At 36.7% G+C, this 22735-nt stretch overlaps 1 protein-coding gene across 1 annotated transcript in view; it reads left to right on the top strand.

Annotated features, from left to right (window-relative positions):
- The first annotated feature begins 2839 nt into the window (after positions 1-2839).
- Positions 2840-22735, top strand: part of LOC145673413 (putative phosphatidate phosphatase) — a 62446-nt gene continuing 42550 nt past the window's right edge. Inside the window, exon 1 of the mRNA XM_081743099.1 lies at positions 2840-3089. Within this exon, the coding sequence (XP_081599225.1) occupies positions 3026-3089 (64 nt within the window). The 5' untranslated portion in view covers positions 2840-3025. The remainder of the gene's footprint in view (positions 3090-22735) is intronic.

Raw genomic sequence — 22735 nt, 5'->3', positions numbered from 1 at the left:
GAAACGAAAGTGTTGGCTTTCGCGCGATGAACTTTTTCAACCATTTTCCCCCGCTATTCCGTTTTTCTGTAAAAACGAATTAGAAATGTCGTTATTCTTCGCTAGTTGATAGGCCAGACGTCTGACATCCCGTCTGGTGAGTCCATAATAACGCTCTTCCATTATCTTGCAATAACTTGCTAAGATCTTTTCCAGTTCTATAGGAATACTGATCTGTTTCCTATTGCCGTTGTAAACGTTTCCTTAGGTATTTTCTTCATAGGTACATAGCGCTCTAGCGTAGTCTGTGGCACTCCAAACACTCGTGCTACTTTAAACGATCCCATCTCTTTCTTTCTGACTGATTCGATGGCCGCAATCATACGACCTGGGTCCCACCGTCTTCTCGGAGCCATCTGGAAAACGGTAAAACGTCATGTAATACTCTCTGTTGCAAATGGTTTCCAAAATTGGGACTCTCCAAGTTAGGCACTACACGACCTCCCCAAATAAGACTCCCTCCTATTTTCACTTTCGTCATATATTTGTAGTCCTTCAAACCACAATTATTTACAATAGAGTGATATATAACAATTCTACAGACTTTACTTACCTTTCAGGATCCTTCACACCTTCACAGCAACTATCGCTGCTCTGTAAATTAAAAGCACTGACAATAGTCCAAAACTTTCGAACAGTTGAAAAAACACAAACTTTACACTACTGCTTCCAGTACAATAGCCATGAGGCTACTGAGCTCTGGAGCCTCCCACACAGCCTTTGTACAACGTTTACAGCGCGCCATACTAAGAGTCAGGATCTTCTCGGCTAAGGTACGCCACCTTCCCAAATTAGGAACCCTCCTCAAATAAGGCTCCATTCCCCTAATGAAATAACATAATACCGTTCAGAGTATACATTTTTAAAAATCCTCTGGAGATAACAGTAATAAATATACTGTGATAAAAACAACAAATTTTATTTGAAATCATAATATAGTAATATAATGCAATTTTCTTTGTGTTTGTACACAAATTCAAGGAATATTCCCATTTTGGGAATATTCTCAGGGAATATTTCCGTAAAATATTTCCCCGAAAATTTGCCCATCATTAGCCCTGACCGCTGATTGGCTCAGAGAAGTCAGGGGACTGTGACCATGTCACTATTACAAGATGGGTTTGTTCCTTGAACCCTTACGACTGGTGAAATAGTCTTATTTGTCACGAACTTACGAACAAACAATATATTGCTTTAACGACGACATAAACTGCGTATTTTCGTGGAGCAGTAGGTGTTTGACGTTTCAACAGAGTTGCCATAACTATGCAAAATTGTCAAAGTTTAATAAAACTAAAGAATCTTACACTCATAAACGTCAAAAATTACGGCGGGCTGCTTATAGGGGTAGTAAATTGTTAAGAATAAATTTAATTTCTTTTCAGAGCGTCAAGGAGGGTAAATTCTGCACAATTTGTTCCATTTGGAGAAGTTTTATTAGGTACGCTCTTCTGTCTCTTTGTATATGTAAATAGATAAGTACGTTATTATTAGGGTGTTTTAAATTGTAGGCCGAAGAGCTATTGATTTTACAACTTTGATTTCTTCTGTGCTAGAACAAAGAGCCGAATCGTGGCATTACGTGGAGCAATATGCCCTTTTTGCTCTTGCCAAATAAGAAAACAGAAATTGCAAAATTCTGTTATTTTTCAGACTTTCATAGAGAATAAATTCTGCAAGTGCGTTTCATTAGCACAACTTTGATGGAGTATGACTCCTGTCTCCTCTGTATGCGTAAATAAGTTTATTTTGCTTTATCTTTTAATTTCAAATCGTGGACCAAAAAGCTATGGATACTGCAGGTTTATCCCCAATCGTCCCAGTCTTTCTAGGCTAAAACCAAGAGCCAAAAACCTAACTGAAAACCACCGGCGCCAATCGGAAGCTAATACTCAAAAGAAGATACTTCAATATCACATACTTCCGGTTGTGCACAAACGATTTAAACCATTTTGGCTCCAATAAACGGAGATGGTGGGCCTAGTGCCTAAACTAGATACACTAATATCTCACACTTCCGGTCGAGCACAAACGAAAGTTTTGTGTGCACAAATGATGCACTAATGATTTAGACCATTTCAGTGTCAATCGGAGTTGATGCGAGTCTAGAGCCTAAACTAGATACGTCAATGTGACAGACTTCCAGTTATGCACAAACGAAAATTTTGCATGCACTGACCTGCACAAACGATTGAGACCATTTTGGAGCCAATCGGTGAGGGGGAGGGGTTGCCGTTTAGACAACTCTCCGAAATAAGTTTCTGAATACATTAAAATTGTTCTGTGTACAAACGCCAGTTTTGCGTGCATAAAGGATGCACAAACATTTGGGACTATTTTGGTGAAATTCGGAAGAGTGGAGTGAGGGGGAGTTTTCTAAACGGGCGTCAATGATAGGTTACATCAATGTATATACATTGTGTCTTCCACACAGAAACGAAGTTCTTTTACGAAACAGGATTGTACATGAAATGGAATGAAAAAAAGAAGATTCAAGAAAGAGAGGAAAGAAATGAAGAATTATAAACTATTGCTTTTACCAAGCTATGAAGTTAAGTCAACAACACTCCTTACGTTAATAACACACATCAATTTTTTGTTAATATTTAACTTTCAACATGCAATTCATGGATGTAAATTCATTTTCCATGCTTTGATATGTTTGCTTTCAGGTTAACAAGCAAATCTTCAAGATAACCAGTAACGAACGTCTGATTTACAACCGAAGGTCGAAAGGAAGGGGGAAAGAAAAGCATTTTAAGATAAAAAGTAGTTATATCACCAGAACTTGTTCTTATCTTACACTTAAGTGCAGGTCTCACAAAAAGGCGTTTCTTTATCATTCATGTCAGTCAGCGGGTAGTGTATACATGACAGCATGTGTGTAGAATGAATGAAAATGGATTTTTTTATAATTTCAAAGTGATAAATATACGTAATTTTTGTTTTTAATATTATAAAAATATTCAAGTTTAAAACAGTGGTCATGGCTTTAGGAACAGTGTCAACAAAGTGGGTTATCATTGGAGACGTTTTTATACTTTTGATTCGTGAGTACAGTACACTTTATTACTTTTAAATTTACTAATAATTTTCTTTAATTTTTTGCTGTTCTAAACCGGTGAGGCAAATACCCTCTAGAAGCAACACTATAATATGGGAAAAGTAGTTTTTTCATGAAAAAATACATACCCCCCTTTTACCAGATGAATTGTTTTTCAGACAAGTTTCTCAAAATTGGGTAGGCAATAATAGGCGATTTTCATTATAATTAGTAATTAAATAAGAGTCCTACAATGTAACGTGTTAATTTCCTGAAAAATAAAGGTATAGTTTACTAGTTGAGTTGAGTTGATTTTGAGTTTAACGTGCCTTTCAGCAGTGAGGCTATATGATACGGGATCTACTGATTAACGTGGAATCCGAACCACATGATCTCCCGCCGGGAATCAAACCCGGGTTACCCACGCCAAAGGCGCGTATGCTAACCGCTTAGCCACGAAGGAGCTCACCAAAGGCAACTAGATCAGTAGGGAGGGTATTTCCTTCACTTTCGAGAAACAACAGTAAGTAAGTGTTCTGATCGGAATAAACGTACACCTACGTATATACATGCATACAATCATATAATTACATAAAATGTTTAGATTTTGACGAATTTATGTGTGTATGTTTCATGATCCGCAAATGCCTAAGAAGCTGTTTTTAGGCTTCGTCTGTCTGTTCATTCCTACGTACACTGGTGTTTACGAAAATTTTAAAATTCAAGAATGCAACATGTGAACAATGATGATTTCCGACCATTTTCACCCGGGGGAGGAAAACTTTCAATACACAGGAGGTTAAAGTAGTATTACGAAAATACTAGTATCCTACATTGAGCACGACCGAAGATATGCCGCAGGAGGAATTTCGTAGCTCCGAGGGATATCCTCCCTGTCCACGCCCTGAAATCATCATTGCGTGTGAGGAGAATGAAATTTGTCACATATACACCAGATGAGTAGAAAGAAATGACTACAATATGAAAATTGTGCAACACCTCTGACTTTGATAAATCAACATGGGGTCAAGAATCCTCATGCTTCAATCAAAGTCTGTATTTGTAGTGCCATGAATCCAATAGGCGTTGGACATGTCCTAGAGGAATTATTTGTGGCGTTGATTGTCTATGTTAATTCTCAAGACATCGACATTGCGTACTGGAGGATCGTGATGAGCAAGATGCCGACCAACTATCATATCCCACGTTCAATAGGTGACATGTCAGGTTTAACGGGGACCATGCAGACCAGGAAAGCAGAAGTACCCTTCGTTCAAGAAGAACGCTATCACGTTTCGGGATAAATGTGACCGGACATTATCAACAACTCCATAATAATTTATATGAGTGTCGTACTAGAACACAATGATTTGTCGAAAACCTATTACAAATCAATATCGCCCTTGAAACGATAAGAATCATTCTTCCTCTGGCTAGAAAATATGGGCATCCTGCACTATATTCTACCAATTTCATTTTTCACCTTTCAATTTTCAATAATCTCTTCACGCGTACCCTGTACATGAATAACTTGTAAACAGCGATGATTTCAGAAGTTTATTCCCTGGAATGAGGAATTTCAATAAAAAAAAAAAGTGGTGAAAAGTAGTACTACAACAATATTGGTAATTCCTATTGAAAACGATCGGAGATATGGCCCCGGGGGAACATATCGTTGCTCTGGGGGAATTTTCTCCGGACCATCCCCTGAAACCACCATTGATGGTAAATAGTACTGAATTTTCTTTAAATGATAATCCTCATAGTTTAATATTAATCTAAAAAAAAAAAAAATTCTAACATTCCCGAAAATCTCAGTAATATTTATTAAATAGAAAGAGCATTTCTGAATTGTTATCGGAATAATTCTTTTGTATTTGGAAATTAGATATAAGATTCAAGCTATATATAGTAGGCTATGGGTTTGGGAATTCCCTTTTCGCGAACAAATCAGTTCTGAAACAAGTTTTTTGAAGATTATTTTCTTCGGCTCACCAGCGTTGCGAGCCGAACGCGTACACACATAATCCCATGAACTCCATTAGTCCTTTCGCGCATTTGCTGCACAAAACATTGTCAGGCTACTGTGTTCAAAATCTATTTTCTTCTTCTTTTCTGCACTTTTTGTTTTATTTTAGCTGTCATATTGTTTATTTTATTTTCGGGTTGTTAACTTATTTTTCTTTAAGATAGGATAACTTTATTTTCTTTTTTTATTTTATTTTCTATACAGTATATTCCTTATCACAGAATAAATACTTTAAAATGTTAAAAAGAACATACAATAATGTGTTTCTGTGGCTAGAACGGTACATTAATTTCAATAAGAATACCTAATAATAAAACCGATTCGCGAACAGCGATAGAGAAGGTATTAAGTTCAAAAACAGTGGATCCATTGAATTTGGAAAACTTTAAATGAACTTTATGGAAAACTAGCAGCGTTCACCCCGCTTCGCTGCGGTCACCCCGGAACGCAATAAACTTTGTTACTTAGATAATTTTTACTTTTTCGCTTTCAAATTGCACTAAATGTTAACATTATAGCGCCTGTCATTTGTGTTAACCCGCCGAGTGACCCGCTTCGCTGCGGTCACCCCGGAACGCAATAAACTTTGTTACTTAGATAATTTTTACTTTTTCGCTTTCAAATTGCAGTAAATGTTAACATTATAGCGCCTGTCATTTATGTTAACCCGCCGAGTGACACGGTCATGCGGGTTGCATATAAATACGTTTATTTTTATACCTATGATGAACTAACAAAGGATTTGTACGCTATGGACACTTGAATGGTCAATTATCTCAAGACACTGGTAATTAAAAATTAAAGTGATATGATAAAAACCATCTAGGGTCCAAATCCTAATAACCCCCCAAAAATAAAAGAAATTGGTTCAGCCGTATTAGCGTGATGAGGGAACAAAGGATTTGTACGTTCTCTTTTATAATATAGATAACAATTACGAAAATAAAGTTCACCCTTGATCTTTAGAATTGTTTTATCGATAACATGACATTACCTAATCGGAAACATAATTTTAATAAGTTAAATCTAATTTATCTATCGAAAGACTCGCAGGATGACATTTCAAATTGATTGTGAAGAGATAAATAAATATTTACAATTTGTTGATGGTTTCTTCACATGATCAAAATACCAAAGGCTATTCTAAGATATCTAGTTGCATAATTCATGTCAAGGTCACCTGTAAGTGATTTCAAATGGTTCGTTTGACCAAGCAAATCCTACAAGAAAAATTAAATACGAGATGATACTCTAAATGTCCCAGAATTTCCTCGTAAAAGTCACAGAACTTAACTTCATTTGCTCATTTCTATCGTCACCTTCAAAGCAGACACCTCAGACATGTATGAAATGATTTCACAGGTTCTCCAATCTGGCTTTCTTCCAGAAAATTTTGTCCGGGGAGCAATACAATGCTATTTTTCTTAGTTCTTAGGGCAGGGGAGCAAAATTCCCCGAAAATATACCTGGATACATTGTTTCCAATTGTTGAAAGCACTGCTGAAAATCCATTGGAGTGGTTTGCGATAACACAGTGGTAGGCCATAAGTCTGTGGTACGTTGGATCCCTGTTTTGATTTCAGCTTGTACTAATTGGACTTTGTGAAGACACACACTGTCTTCATCGGTTTTTTTCGAGTTGTCCCGTTTTCTCGCACTTTCTTCGTTCCACTATTTTATTCATTATCATAATGACCGTCTGGCTTAGCCTCGGTGCATAATCGTAAGAAGTTAAACTGGATATTTCATTTCAAGTCCATTGAGTGCACCATGTTCAAGAACTTGCGAAAATGAAATGAAATCTTTCAGTTTAACTTTCCATGATTATTCCTTTTAGGTTAAGGGAGACAATGACTAAAGCAAGTGAATGATGACGGAAGAATTGGTGGAGTGAGAAAAGTGGGAAGAAACGGAAATACCTCGAGAAAAACTGGACACGATGTTGTCCAGGAATCGAACCAGGAACCGCACGCACCACAGGTGAGCGCTCTACCACTGAACCACCGTGCGCCCCTTCAAAACCTTGCGATTCCGCTTGGAACTCTTCGATTGACTTAAACGTTGCCATTTCAATTGGAATTTCATTTCACGGTAGAGGTAGAAATGGCAATGGTTAAGTCGGGCAAATAGAATGGGGGCAGTTGTCATGTTATATTTTTACTTGGACTTGGTGATTTAGTTGATCGTTATTCACAAGACGAGAAACGAACTTCCATGAAGTTCGTATTATGTTCAGTTCATCCGCTGAAATGCACTGTTTTATCTCATTCGACAGTCTTTTAGAAGCATCATGAACTGTCTACCTTGAGTCTTTTAGAACCACCTCACGCACTTTCTTCATCGTTTCTGTAGAGTTGTGAACGATACCGATTGACCTGGATATTTGTCAAGCTCTTGAAACACTGAAACGGCTCAAATGTCTTTGCTTGGTTTAAAGATTGTTCACCAAAGGCTTTCTTCAGCTGCTGTTTTGTTCAGAACAAAATTTAATCCAAGTTCTTTGCTCTCTCATGTGAAACCATTTCGCAGTCGCAAAATACAATGTAATGAAACCAACTAACACAAAGAAACTAATCCATTCATAACAATGCTACTTGCTAGACCTCTAGTTGAGATACATACCACGAGGTAATTAACGGCGGGAGTTTCGTACTGCTGTTGGTTTGAATATAGAAATTCTCGGAGAGTTTAAGTTGCACCTCATTATTCTCTAACATTACGTTAAGTGATCTATCGCAGTGGTTCTCAACCTCTTTTAACTGACGGCACACTTTACTGAATGTCCAAGTCATTGTAGCACTCTTGTTTGATATTTGTATTATAAATAATAATAATAATAATAATAATAATAATAATAATAATAATAATAATAATAATAATAATAATAATAATAATAATAATAATAATAATACAATAGTGAAACATATTAGTTTTTATAATGACTCCATATAGCACTGAGCTCCCGCTGGAGGTGTTGACTGGTACAGTTTATCTCAATTTAAATTTAAGATTTTTAAACTCTGAAATTTCGGGACACACTTTAGAAGACTGCTTGGCACATCGGTTGAGAACCACTGGTCTATCATATTATTGATTGGATTATAAAATATAGGTGTTTATTGTGGATCTAGTATTGTCAACTGTTATCGAAAGCATAATTAGTTTATATTCTGATATCTTGTTCTTATCTAAAAACAGAACCGAACGTAGTGACACTATACGGTACAACTCTACATCATTTACATTTGCCAGAGAGCAGAGCCATTATGCCGTTCAGCTGTAAAGCTTTTGCATCGACGCCGACATTATCAGTACTTACCTGATTAATACATAGATATTAAGCTACGAATTAAAAATCGTCATTAAGCAGGGCCGTGCATAGATCTCATGCGCCCTCCAAAAAATTCGTCGAAAATTTCAACATGAAAAAAAAATCACACTTGAATGAAGAAAACCTTAAAAACGATAATTTTCTTAATAAGCGCTCGATAATTCTCGGGCTTGCCTTCTTTAGACCCGGTACTCTGACCAGAGGTCAGGACAGCCGATGTATAATTCTGAGAACAATGCAGTAAACCCGTATGTACTCAATAGGCAAAGTTCTCTCCAATGTTGTGATTGATACACACAGTCAATACACTAAGGGCTCTTTCCCCGCATCCTCTCCTGTCTCCCTCTGCCGCGGTTTGGCTGTCCTGGTTCCGGTAAATGTGCGGCCAGCTTTATGGCGGCAATGCATTAAGTTGTCACCAGCGAAAGTGCACAAATTGGCAACTCTGGAGTTTGACAAGAGAGAGAAATCATGTCGACAATGCCAGCCTGATTGCGAGCGATGTTATTGTTTGTGATCACATAACTGAAAAGTGGCTGATAACTTTCAACTGTATTTTCAAAGATACTTAATACCTACCTCGAGCTAGGCTTTTAATCACCATTTTGTTTGGGGGCTGTATCCTAAAGGAGTATGAGGTTCAAAATTAATGCAAAAAATGGTACAAGTTAGGAAGATGAACATATGTGTATACCTATAAACTTCTAATTACAAATAATCATAGGCCTACATCTGACCCACAAGTTTCCAAATTCAGATTTTATTAAATGAAATCTTTCAGTTTAATGTCCCACGATTATGCCCATTAGGCTAAAGGAGATGGATGATTAAAGCAAGTGAATGATATTAGAAGAATTGATGGAATGTTAAAGTGGGATTAAAGCAAGTGAATGATATTAGAAGAATTGATGGAATGTTAAAGTGGGATTAAAGCAAGTGAATGATATTAGAAGAATTGATGGAATGTTAAAGTGGGATTAAAGCAAGTGAATGATATTAGAAGAATTGATGGAATGTTAAAGTGGGATTAAAGCAAGTGAATGATATTAGAAGAATTGATGGAATGTTAAAGTGGGATTAAAGCAAGTGAATGATATTAGAAGAATTGATGGAATGTTAAAGTGGGATTAAAGCAAGTGAATGATATTAGAAGAATTGATGGAATGTTACAGTGGGATTAAAGCAAGTGAATGATATTAGAAGAATTGATGAAATGATAAAGTGGGAAGAAACAGTTCTCCGAGAAAACCGATGGAAAAACTTCAGATTTTAAGGCATTGGGAAATTTAATTTCTATATATTTTCATCATATTGAAATTGACGTTGTTTGTTGCTTGTGATCGTATCACAGAAAATATGTTACTCGTTTCAAATGAATCTTAGAATGTAGCTGTTTAGCTCACGCTCAGGGTTTTTTATCATGTCACATGCATTAACAACCTTGTACTTCGTAGCAGAGACTCATCATTGTATGTTAAGTGGCTTGTGGAGCTAGACAAAGTATTTAACATCTGTTTGTGGATTTTCCTCATTATGTTCAGCTTCGAGCTGACTTAGCTTTACCAGGTAACTTATCAACATTGCTTGAAGATGACAAACCGAGCAATCTCTCAAGTCTTTTATGTTTTTCCATCACTTTATTGTACTACCTGCATTGTGATTGTCATAGTGTTTGGGAAAGGAGAAGAGGATGGTTACGCGATAGAGCGCTTACATCGAACAGGATAAATATACAGGGTAGTAGGTAACTCCAACGACAAACTTTGGGAGGTGATTCCTTACATGAAATGCAAGACAAAAGTTCTGATAAACCTAGGTCGAAAAACGTCTCCTTTCAGTGTTATGAACCGCCGAAAATTTGAAAAATCATGTTTCGAAACTCCCTGCCTTAGAAACTATAGCACCTATCCTAAACGGTTTAAGAAATTACACAGAAACTAGTATGCGATCTATCTAAATTAAATATCCATGTTTTACCATCCTCCGTTATCGGCGAAATGAACGCGCCATTAGTACTTAAAGGAATATCCCTATACCTCAACTTCCTTTTTACAGTTCGTTTAACCGATAACGGACCACGGTAGAACATAGATATTTAGATAGAGCGCATACTAGTTCCTTTGTTATTCCTTAAACTGCTTGGGATCGGACCTGTAGTTTCTAAGGAAGAGCGTTTCGAAACGTGAATTTTCGGCGGTTCATAACTCTGAAAGGAGACGTTTTTTGTCACATGTTTATTAGAATTTTTTTCTTTCATTTCATATAAGGAATCACCTCCCAAAGTTTTTCGGTGGAGTTACCTACCACCCTGTATAAAGAAGTTTTGATAAAACACACTCCTGATAAAATGTTTGAGTGTGGAATATTGCACTTTGTGCAGTACAAACACAGACACTACGCAAATCAACACATTCTAGAAATGTAGATATGGAGAAAAGTGGAGCAAATTAGCTGTATCGAGCACGAAAGGAATAAAGAAATATTAGTAATAGTAGGGAAGATAAAACAATTTTAGGTGTAATTAAAACAAAAAGGAAAAAAAAACTAGTTGGGTCATTGGGTAAGAAGGAGCTGTATCATGAATGGATATAATAGTTGCCCATGAGAGAATACAAGACGAGGAATAAGGTTGCTCGTCTGGCCTCGATTTCCGAAAAATTCTTTCTCGTCTCGTCTCGAAACTTTTGAAGTCTCATTTTGTAAATTTATGTACACAATTTATACCTTGATTTTCCCCTTAATTTCATCAGTAAGTTATCAGAATCTTTCCGCGTCACAAGACATCTCGAAAGGGTGTGATATAAAAACGTATTTATTATTGGAGTATATTGTGTAATAATTTCGTATCTTTAAACGTTGATAAATGCTTTTGATTATGTTTTGTTAAAACATTTCTCAGTCTCAGTATTAATTATATATTATAGCTATCACTGAACGCTATTATAATGCAATAACAAATTATCAAAATTACCCTTTACTACTGAGGTAACACCTTTATATCCTAAATCCAAAACTCATAGTGCTTATATACAACATTCAATTGCAATCAGGGGTAAAAGTGGATCTGAAAAGGGAAGGGGATGGTAGGTAGCGGCCTGCCTATCTTTGTGCATTGTAATTTTTTTAGGAATGGGTGACTACGTAGATATTTTTTGAAGGTGGGTGGACGGCATCCCCCCACGTTTCCACTCACTTTCACCCCCTGATTACAATCTTTGGTCTTCCTTTCTAGAATGATGCTATATCAGATGTAGGAATATATCTTAACTTAAAATCCAATCCAAGTTCTGACTGGGAATCGAATCCAAGTCGCAAGCACCGAAGCTAGAACCTTATCCACCTACGTAAGTAGTTATGGCGCAGTTGAAATTAACTTTCAGTAAAACTTTTGATCATTCTTGATTTTCTATAAACTATCCAACTGATGCAAATAGTTAATTTATGGGGAAAGAATAGCACATTGCTCTACAGAAATACAATCTAATCAAGTAGCTGGTGAACTGAATTTGTGTTGTACTAGTATAAATTACTATAACACAATATTTGATCCGAATTCCCATTGATTTCTACTGTTTGTGTATAGTTTTTTTTTTTTTCATGTATTTTATCATGTATTATTGCAGCTGTCAAACTGTTTTGATTAACAAGAAGATAGATAGGGCAAAGTTGTAAGGTCATGAGTTTATTAATTATGACATAAAGAACGCGATGACTCCATCACATCGTAAACTCGTACACGTTTATTCTATCAATTCTTGTATTTTTTTTTTTTTAAAAAAAGATTAATATTCTGCATTTGTTATACATTGCGTAACAGAGAAACGGATAATTGGCACTATTCAGATTTTGGACAATGATAGGAAAATGAAAGTTTTACGTACTTCGGGGATGCCGGCAAGGCTAAAGGAGACGGTGATTATAACAAATTAATTAAAATGGTGGAATAAACAAAGTAGGAGGAAACTGAAGAACCCCTAGAAAATTCACGCACATGGTGTTTGTCCAGCACAAAGTTTACTTGGCATGAGCGGGGATCGACTAGGGACCCCACCCCCCGCACCAGAAGTGAACGCTATACCACTGAGCTACCGTGGTCCCCACAATGATAAATGACAATGAGAAGGTTCCTCAGGAAGATATTTGATTAATAGTCTTCCGAGAAATTATGGACCAAAAACTTCACCCTCTGGTGCATGGGATCCCTGGTTCGATCTCAGCTCGCGCCAAGTGAACTTTTCGGTGGACAAACACCGTGTGCATGGGTTTTCTATGTACTACATGATGTACTGCGAGGAGAAGGGCTTTATTCATTCTATGTCCAAAGAGTGCAACATCTCCATCCAGGAGACAGTAACTACGTGTTGGTTTTTCCCAATGGGTACAGGAACATTCTAATGTTTTGCCATTTATCTTGTTCACTGATTAGGCCACTTTCACCAGAAATGAGATAAACAACACCAACAACTGACATCGTTGGAGTGACAAAAATCCTAGGGCAATCACAATAAGACAATATCAAGAAAGATTTTCTGTAAATGTTTGGGTGGGGATTATGTGTGATCAGATCATTGGTCCCTTTTTTTGCTCCAGCGTTTCACCGGTGAATATTATCTGCATTTCCTGTGCTATGAATTACCAGTACTACCAGAAGATGTGACTCTTAAAACTCGGGTGTCCATATACTTCTAGCACGACGGGGCTCCCTCTTATGCAACACAAGCTGTATATCAATATCTCGATTCCAAGTTTTCTCATCAGTGGATGGGTCACGGAGAATGAAGGTCGATCATTCACTGGCTGCCCCGCTGCCTGGATCTTACACCTTTGAATTTTTGCTTGTGGAGGTGGTTGAAGGACGTTGCATACCGACGAAAGGCCAACTCACAAGACGAGTTAATTCAGACCATTTTAGAGGTATCCAATACCATCAAAGAGCGCCGAGAAGACATAAATCAGTCAACACTGAAGGTACTGATGCGCGCAGCAAAGTGCATTAATGAGAATGGTCATATTTTTGGATAATTGCTGCACGTTCAAAATAATTACGTTGAAGGTTGAAATGAAATGAAATGAAATCTTTGAGTTTTACGTCCCACGTATATGCCGGTTAGGCTAAAGGAGACGATGATGATGAGTAATGAAAGAAATGGTGGAATGAAGAAAGTGGGAGGAAATAGGAGAACCCCGAGGAAACCCACGCACACGATGTTTGTCCACCACAAAGTTCACTTGGCGGGGGCTGCGATCGAACCCGGGACCCCAAGCACCTGTTGAAGGTTGACGCTAGTAGGATTACGTCTCTGTCTGTATGCATTAGAAGTAATTGTTTATGTATTACTAACTAACTAACTAACTCTATGGCCTATGGAACCCGGAGGTTCAGTGCCGAGTTCACAAAAGCTCTCCACTGACTTCTATCCTTAGCTAATTGGATCCAGTTTCTACTTTGTATTCCTATTTCTGCGAGATCCATCTTAATATTATCCTCCCATCTGCGCCTAGGTCTTCCTAATGGTCGTTTTCCTATGGATCTACCAGTCAAGACTTTGAAAGCGTTTCTACTTTCTTCCATTCTAGCTACATGACCTGCCCACCTAAGCCTCCTAGACCCTAACAATGTTGGGTAAACCGTATAAACTATGTAGTTCCTCGTTATGAAGCTTCCGCCATTCCCCATTCTCGTTCCTCTTGGGTCCGAATATTCTTCTCAGGATCCTGTTCTCAAATACTTTCAGTCTATGTTCTTCCCTCAGAGTAAGCGACCATGTTTTGCAACCATACAGAACAACAGGCATGATTATCGTTTTATATATTTTAAGCTTCAAATTCCTCGACAGAATTCGCGACGACAAGAGATTTTGAACCGAATAGTAACACGAATTCCCTGCTTTTAGTCGACATTTAATTTCTTCGTGAATATGATTTTCGTCTGTTAATATTGATCCTAAATATTTGAAAGTATCCACTTTATCAAAAGTATTATTTAATATTTTAACGCCTCCACAATTTGCCGTATTACGGTCCCGACGCACTTCCATGTATTTAGTTTTCTCTGCATTTACTTCTAAACCCGTGTCCCTGCAAGCGTTTAATAATATCTCTGCATTTATTTCTACTGTTCTCCTATCATCCCCTATTAAATTTACATCATCAGCATATGCCATAACCTGGTGAATGCCGTTCAACTCTAGGCCCTGGTTGCTATCTTTGATTTTCCTTATGGCGTATTCCAGCATAAAGTTAAATAATAATGGCGACAACGCATCTCCTTGTTTCAGGCCATTTTCGACGTGGAAGCTCGTGGACAAAAATTTTCCTACCCGGACTTTACTTTGGGATTCACTTAAACATATCTTAATTAATCTAATTAGCTTTCTCGGTATTCCAAGCTCTGTAAGAACGTTGTATAATGTTTCCTAACCGAGTCGTAAGCCTTTCTAAAATCAATAAATAGTTGATGTACCGGGGTATTGTATTCCCACTTCTTTTCGAGTATTTGGCGAATGGTAAATATTTGGTCGATAGTTGATCGATTTCGTCTAAATCCGCACTGATAATCTCCAATAATTTCATCTGCGTATGGGGTCAATCTTGCTAACAGAATATTTGAAAGGATTTTATAGGATGTTGACAGAAGAGAAATGCCTCGATAATTATTACAGTCAGTTTTGTCGCCTTTCTTGTGAATTGGAACAATGATTGACTCTTTCCACTCTTGTGGCAATTCTTCCTTGTTCCAGATAAGGAGAATGAGTTTGTGTATCTTGTTCCACAATTTTTCGCCTCCAGCTAAAATTAACTCAGCCGGAATTTCATCTACACCCGGAGATTTGTGTTTCTTTAATTTCTTTATAGCGGCTTCCACTTCTATTCGATTGGGTTCTGGAATATACGGTTCTGCGGTGTGTATCTCCTTTTCTCCACGCACATTAGTTTTTGGCTGCGTGTTCAGCAAATCGTCAAAGAAATCTTTCCATCTATTTAAGAGGCTATCCGTATCAGTGAGAACTGTTCCGTCAGATTTCTTTAATATATAAGCACGAGGTTGATAGCCTTTCTTAAATTCGCTGATCCCCTTATACATGTCCCGAATATTTTTATTTTTACTATTATTTTCAAGTTCCTTAATTTTAGCTTTCAAAAAATCGCGTTTCTTTGTTCTAAAAGTTTTGGAAGTTTCCCGCCTGATATCTGCGAAATTTTGTGTAGTTATTTCATTCGGATTTTGTAGCCACCGTAATTTTGCCTGTTTTCTCTTCTCTACTAGTTTAATGCATTCTTGGTCGAACCATGGTTTGTTCCTACGTATTTCCGCGTGTCCCAATTTTTCTATTGCTGAACTTTTAATGCTATCTCTAATTTCAATCCAAGTATCCTCAACACTAGTGCCCTCCGAGTCTTCTAAAACCGAGAATCTATTCGAAACTTCAATCTGGTATTCCTCTCTTACCTGGCTCTCTTCTAATTTCTTTAAATTAAAACTCTCCGTTTTCGGACATTGAGTATTACATTTATTCAACGATAATCTCTCCCATATTATCGCTGCTACCAGGTAGTGATCAGTGTCACAATCAGCCCCTCTAAACAACCGGACGTCAATTATGCTAGATTGTCTTCTTCTATCTACTAAAACGTGATCAATTTGATTATGTGTTTTTCCGTCTGGTGATGTCCAAGTGTATTTATGAACGTCGCGATGTGGGAATTTTGTACTCTTCACGATTAGGTTTTTGGATGTTGCAAAGTTCACGAGTCTAACACCGTTGTCATTACTTTCCTTATGCAAACTTTCGTTCCCTATAATCGGTTTGAAAATATCCTCTCGTCCTACCTTCGCATTCATTGTTTGTGTATTAGAAGTAATTAGTTATGATTTCGGCTAGGGGCGGATCCAAGACCGACTTCTGGGGGGTGGTGGGTTGTCATACTGCTACTTTTAAGGGCTCCAAACTTTAGGATGGGTTTTATTTATATATAAAAAATAAGAAAGTTTCCTCTTCTGGGGGGGCGATCGCCCCGATCGTCCCCCCTGGATCCGCCCCTGATTTCGGCAACTCTATTGCAATTGACACTCTGGTGTAGTATGTTGTACAAAAACTTTAATTCAAGTATGTTTTATTTCACTGCCATCTGTTGTTCAGAACTGTAATTAGTGTTCCAGCATAGACATGTAAAGTTCTCGTATATTGTATTCTCAATTTTGCATAAAAACATTCGTTTACTAATATTCGTAACCATTGACATCTATGGAAAGTTGGAACATTATGTTATTAGAGTAAGGAGTTTTAGGAAGAATGATATTTTACGGCTTCTAATCAAGCTAAAAACTTGACACCTCACCTCGATCTTTGGTATACAGTATCATTTCCACCTAATCAGATACTGTTCCTCTAGTCTAGTGACAGACGTGTTTCCACTCAAGAACAGTATATATATATATATATATATATATATACACAAGGGCGGATCTAAGGGGGGGCTAAGGGGCTATAGCCCCCCCTTGACGCTGAGGTTTACACAGGATAAAATGGGCTTCAATTCAGCTTTACATTGGATAAAACGGCAAATTATGGTTTAGCCCCTCCCTTGATCATATCCTGGATCCGCCACTGTATATATATATATAAAGAGAAATTTTATAAGGAAATTCGAAACATTTCCCTCCGTTACTTCCCTCTTATATGCAGTACAAGGACAATCTGTATACTAGCTGCAAGCCTGTTTCATTAGCTTTCAAATGAGGTATAATATGTAATGTAACCTTAACTACAGGGTGTGCTAGAATGTTTCAAAGGAAAATCGGCAAGTGCAAGAGGCAAAAAAGTTACTATATATATATATATATATATATATATATCTAGTAGATAAATTTTGAATTCGCACGCTGAGCAATTTTTACCAGTACTCTGTCCTCGCGGGGTCATTATTAGCACTAGGCCCCGCTCGCATCTAACGCCACCTTTGTCTATGAGAGTTATCTTATTTAGAGCACGCTCTATTTGGGTATTTCGGAAAGACTTCGATTTAAGCGACATCAGGTGAGAGAAGGTTAAAACAAATTTGTTTTCTCCCCACACTCTATCACAATAGACATGCAAGGCAGAAAGCAATGAAAAACATTGCTGGATGAGTACGCGTTGTGAGACCTGGGCATCTCTTCAGAGGACGTGAAACAGAATTTTAATAATCTTTGGCATGTGTTGCACAAAAGAGTAGGATTTCGTACGAGATAGGTCGTAACAAGATAAAATTCTAAGATATTCCCTAAGATTTATCTCATAGTGTATAGCAAATTATAAGTATAACCCAACGTTGAGGTAATTTTTCTTGTGAAAAAAAAATCGCAAATAATAATCCCATAAACGGACTTTTGTTTTGCGAACAACTTGAATTTCAGATAATATGAAATAAAATATAGTCTGCAAAAAAAATGAGTACGGTATACTCGCCTTTATGTAGCGATTCGCTCCTGTTTAAAAATGTTATAGATATTTGACATCCGAAATAAACCCAATGTAGAGTGATCTAATGAAACATATACGAGGATATACGTCGGATATCCACCTAATAGTTTTTATATTAAGCGTATACTTACTTTAAATCAGGGGTACGATGGAGGATATAACTGTGGGTAAATGTAAATCTTGGAAAACAAAGGAGCGTGCACCCTCCAAAAGTTTTAGCTATACATCATTGCCAACTTCGATATTCATTCGTGAAAAAAAACTCACATGTCCTGAGTTAAACAAAGCTTCTGTCAGTTAGGAAATTCAATGAACTAATTTTCGTGACCATAAATAATACTTATTTTCAAACACTTTGTCAACCCCCCTACGTATATTGCAATAGCGTAGCTCCGAAAGTAGGAAGATTGTCCTCTGAACATTCTCTAAAATGCCCAGGAAATAGCTAGTAAAAGTATCTCAAGGAAAACAAATACAATGCCGAATTTCATTATTTAAAATCTGTATTTTCATTAAATTGATTGTAATTAATGTGTAGCAAAATGTTATGTACGGGATAGGCAAAACATTACCAGATCACAACTCAACAAAGCCTAATTATTTCCTCTATTTGATAACGGTGATCAGATAGCAAACACATACCTTTTAATTTTAAGATGTTGGTCGTCTTCTTGAATAAAGGTGCAGCTTAGTAAAACTCCGAAGATTTGGATGGATGAAACTACTTGGAGTTAGAACTTTAACCGTTCATAGAACTTGTTAACTGATAACTGTCAACTTCTTAATTATTCGAATATTACTCGTACATTACTCGCTGTATAATACTCTCTCTAGCAACTCTCCATTGAATCTCCTACTTTTCGTCTTCTCTCTTTCTACCTCCCGTTCCGTCCTTGGTAGAGTATTTATCTGTAGAATTTTGATTTCTAAACTGCCACCTCGATTCACATCACTACACGTGTTTGCTTATCCCGTTGCCGAAATTCACATTTCTGCAATGATCATCAAATAGACAAAATCTCCAGACGTCTATCTCCGTAATCTGATAGTTTTGTCATATCCCAAAAAATGTGCCGATGTTAACAAACATTAATTACAACAAATCTTACAATGCAACTTGACTGTTTGTTGTTCTCTGTCAACATTACAAATCCACATGTCTACATATCTGTGTTTACTAACTTATGTAAAAACAAAACAATGACTTTGACAACATTACGATCTCATCACAATCTTGAAATAACTTTAATAATGTCTTTCCTTACCTAATTTTAATTTTGCAATTTCTTGTCTGTCTAAACTTTAATTCTGTAACATCTTCTTGTCTCTATTTTTGATCAATTTTTAATAAATCTTTGGATTATAATTCTATTTTAAACTAACTCCTCATCAACTTTACTGATAAGGGAAAAGATTGCGAGCAACTTTCCGTACCTTATAGTAAACTAGCAGCGTTCACCCCGCTTCGCTGCGGTCACCCCGGAACGCAATAAACTTTGTTACTTAGATAATTTTTACTTTTTCGCTTTCAAGTGATATGATAAAAACCATAGAAGATTGCAGTAAATGTTAACATTATATCGCCTGTCATTTATGTTAACCCGCCCCGCTTCGCTGCGGTCACCCCAACCCGCCCCGCTTCGCTGCGGTCATCCCGGAACGCAATAAACTTTGTTACTTAGATAATTTTTACTTTTTCGCTTTCAAGTGATTTATAGCGCCTGTCAGTTATGTTAACCCGCCGAGTCACAGGGTCATGCGGGTTGCATATAAATACGTTTATTTTTATACCTATGATGAACTAATAACAAAGGATTTGTACGTATGGACACCTGAATGGTCAATTATCTCAAGACACTGGTAATTGAAAATTAAAGTGATATGATAAAAACCATCTAGGGTCCAAATCCTAACAACCCCCCAAAAATGAAAGAAATCGGTTCAGCCGTATTAGCGTGATGAGCGGACAAAGGATTTTGTGCGTTCTCTTTTATATATATAGATCACAATTTTCTGGTTTGCACGTGTAGCACATGATTCAAGGACGCTAACAACAATTGACTTTTATCTGAAATGATAAGTTACCATATTAATAGACTAATCTTGAAAAATTATCATAGGTTCAGAAATTAATGTAGGCTGTGGGTTGACAGATATCTACATTTTTCTCCTCAATCTACTGACTCGAGTAAATAATTGTTATCCTGTCATTAGCAGGCATCATTATCAAACAAGGATAGGAATGCATACCCTCAGATAATAATTCATTGCTTAATAGTACGTAATAAATGGCTAATGTTCTCATAATTCTAGATTGCTTACGGACTAATTATTTTTAATAAATCTAAAGTTCTATTGTCTTCAGTGACGGATCGTAAAATTGAAAAGGGGTGAGGTAGAGGTACATGCAATATATATACGGGATGAATCTTTTATCTTGATACACATTTGTAATTTCTAAATTAATTACCTAAATAAACAAAAAAGGTGAAATTTTGCACGAAGCAAATATAAGGGGATAATCGTTTGACATACCGTAAGACGGGGTTAGATACTTTGCACCAGATTCAATGAATTTTAAAGAAAATCGCATGCAACTTACAAACGTAATGATTTAGAACACTATATTTTAAATATATAATAGCTAGATATAAAGAAAACATTCGTGCAAGTGCATTAGTAAACATTCAGTGTGAACATAATTATTCAAATATAAACTTTGGTAAAATGTTACCGCATACTTGAGGATGCTCTGCACAACATAAAAAGAAGTATGTTCAACATACAAACATAATGTTTCTATGCAATGTTTTCCCTATAGAATTTATACATTTCATTTCCTACACAAAACTGCGTTCAATCTACAAGTATTGATATTAGAATTATGGTACCGGTATCAGTACTTAGTTTGAATTATCGATATTTGTAAAGAAAATTATGTATTTTCTAGTACCAGCACAGGAACCACATTCTGGTAGTTTGGCATAGGTCTCATAAAAATACCAACTCAGGAGCAGAAAATATTCCCGTGAACTGATTTGCCTTAGTTGCTCTTTATATCCAAGAATATCATCCCAAACGTAATGGGTGAAATATTTACGGGGTTTGGGACTTTCAGGCTGAAGCGCACCCAAATAGCATGATTTCTTTCCTTGTTGTTGTTGTTTTAATCTAATGTTAGTCATTCCTATGAGTATAAGCTTCAAATACCCCAAAAGTCATGTAATTTCTCTCTCTCTCTCTCTCTCTCTCTTTTTTTTTTTTTTTTTTAAAAAAACTAAGCTTTTGTGAGTGAAGCCCCTCTCAAATTATTTTTTTTTTTTGGATTCATCACTGTTCGCAATTTATTTTCCAACAAAAATTCCATTCCGACATCTACCTCAATAGGAAATTTATCTAAAATTAGAAGGCAGGAGATATCAGCAGTAGTAATTTCCTATCTAAGGGGTTACTTTGGACCTGTACAAAGTAACCCAGATTACAGGCTGAAACCGCCGTCTCCCAGTTTTATTTTTTTGCGACTTTAAAACGTTTCACACTTCAATTTCAACTATTGCTTCCAAGTTCCATTATAGACAGTAGTATTCTAGGAAACTAACTTAACTCTGACGGAGATTCTTGTAGGAATACACATCTTCCAAATTTTGTCAGTGACTGCTTTCCATACCTTTACAACAACAAACCCTGAAGGTAATTAGAACTTATGTTAACTGCCTACATTATAGCCAAAATACAGTTAGATGTTATATCTTACGGTGACAGTTAAAACTTTCTCTTTAGAGTTTATGGTTTTACCTACAGAGGACTGTGCAACGTTTTTCGTATTTTGTGCAAAGATAACCCTGAAATGCAAAGTACACAATCTCATACCAAACCACCATATTTATTCTAAAGGCACGTCGTCAGATTATTACATATTTCAAATGTACATATGAAACGAAACACTACATTACCATATGCATTATACAGTGTTACAAAATATAGTCGTGTCGCTGTATGAACCGTCTTCCAATCGCGTACTACTACCGTCTAAAGCAGAAGACAGATCGCTTATCATTGGCTGTTGATGAGTTCATGTCCTTAAAAGTACTGAACTGTTGCCACGTCACTCCAATGAGGAAAACCCAAACGTCCCTAATTTAAACATTTGTACGAAATAGAACGTTACATATACTATCATATGTTCTAAAAATATATAGAAATAAATATGTATATACAAAGCACCTTTAACAATGAAATTGCAACAATATGACTATTTCAAGCAAAAGCCAACAAAGTACTAGGCGTAGGTGAAGACGATGTAGGGTGTTACAGCTAGACTAGAAAACATGTAAACCACAAAATTACATAATTTTCTTTATTTTTTGATAAGATTTCTCTTTTCTGTCCCGTGGACTAAAGAAGACAAACGATAAATGCAAGTGAATGATTATGTGGAATTTGATGGAATGAGAATGCGGGAGTGCCCCGAAAAACTCACGGACACGATGTTGTCCACCACAAACTCATTTCACCGGGAAGTGAACCAGTATCCCTTGCACCAGAGGTGAGCCTTCTGCCACTGAGCCACTGTGCTTTCTTGATTGTTAGAGAATCTACCATATTTCTATATTTACTGCAGTCATTGTTAACTTTGTAATTCTGGAGCGCGCCCCTAAATATGTATATATAATTATCCAAAGTTATGATTAAAATGAACAAAAATTTCAAAACCTGAGTGCAAAAATGTCCCAACAATGTCGCCCTGACATGGTAGGTGGATACTTTATTCTCTTGATTTAATATATTGTTATATATCTTTGTAACCGTTAATCGTTATTACGAACCTT

Source organism: Thermobia domestica, chromosome 16, assembly GCF_964235325.1.
Source record: "Thermobia domestica chromosome 16, izTheDome1.hap1.1, whole genome shotgun sequence".
NCBI classification, from domain to species: Eukaryota; Metazoa; Arthropoda; class Insecta; order Zygentoma; family Lepismatidae; genus Thermobia; species Thermobia domestica.
This window is presented reverse-complemented; position numbering and strand designations above follow the sequence as displayed.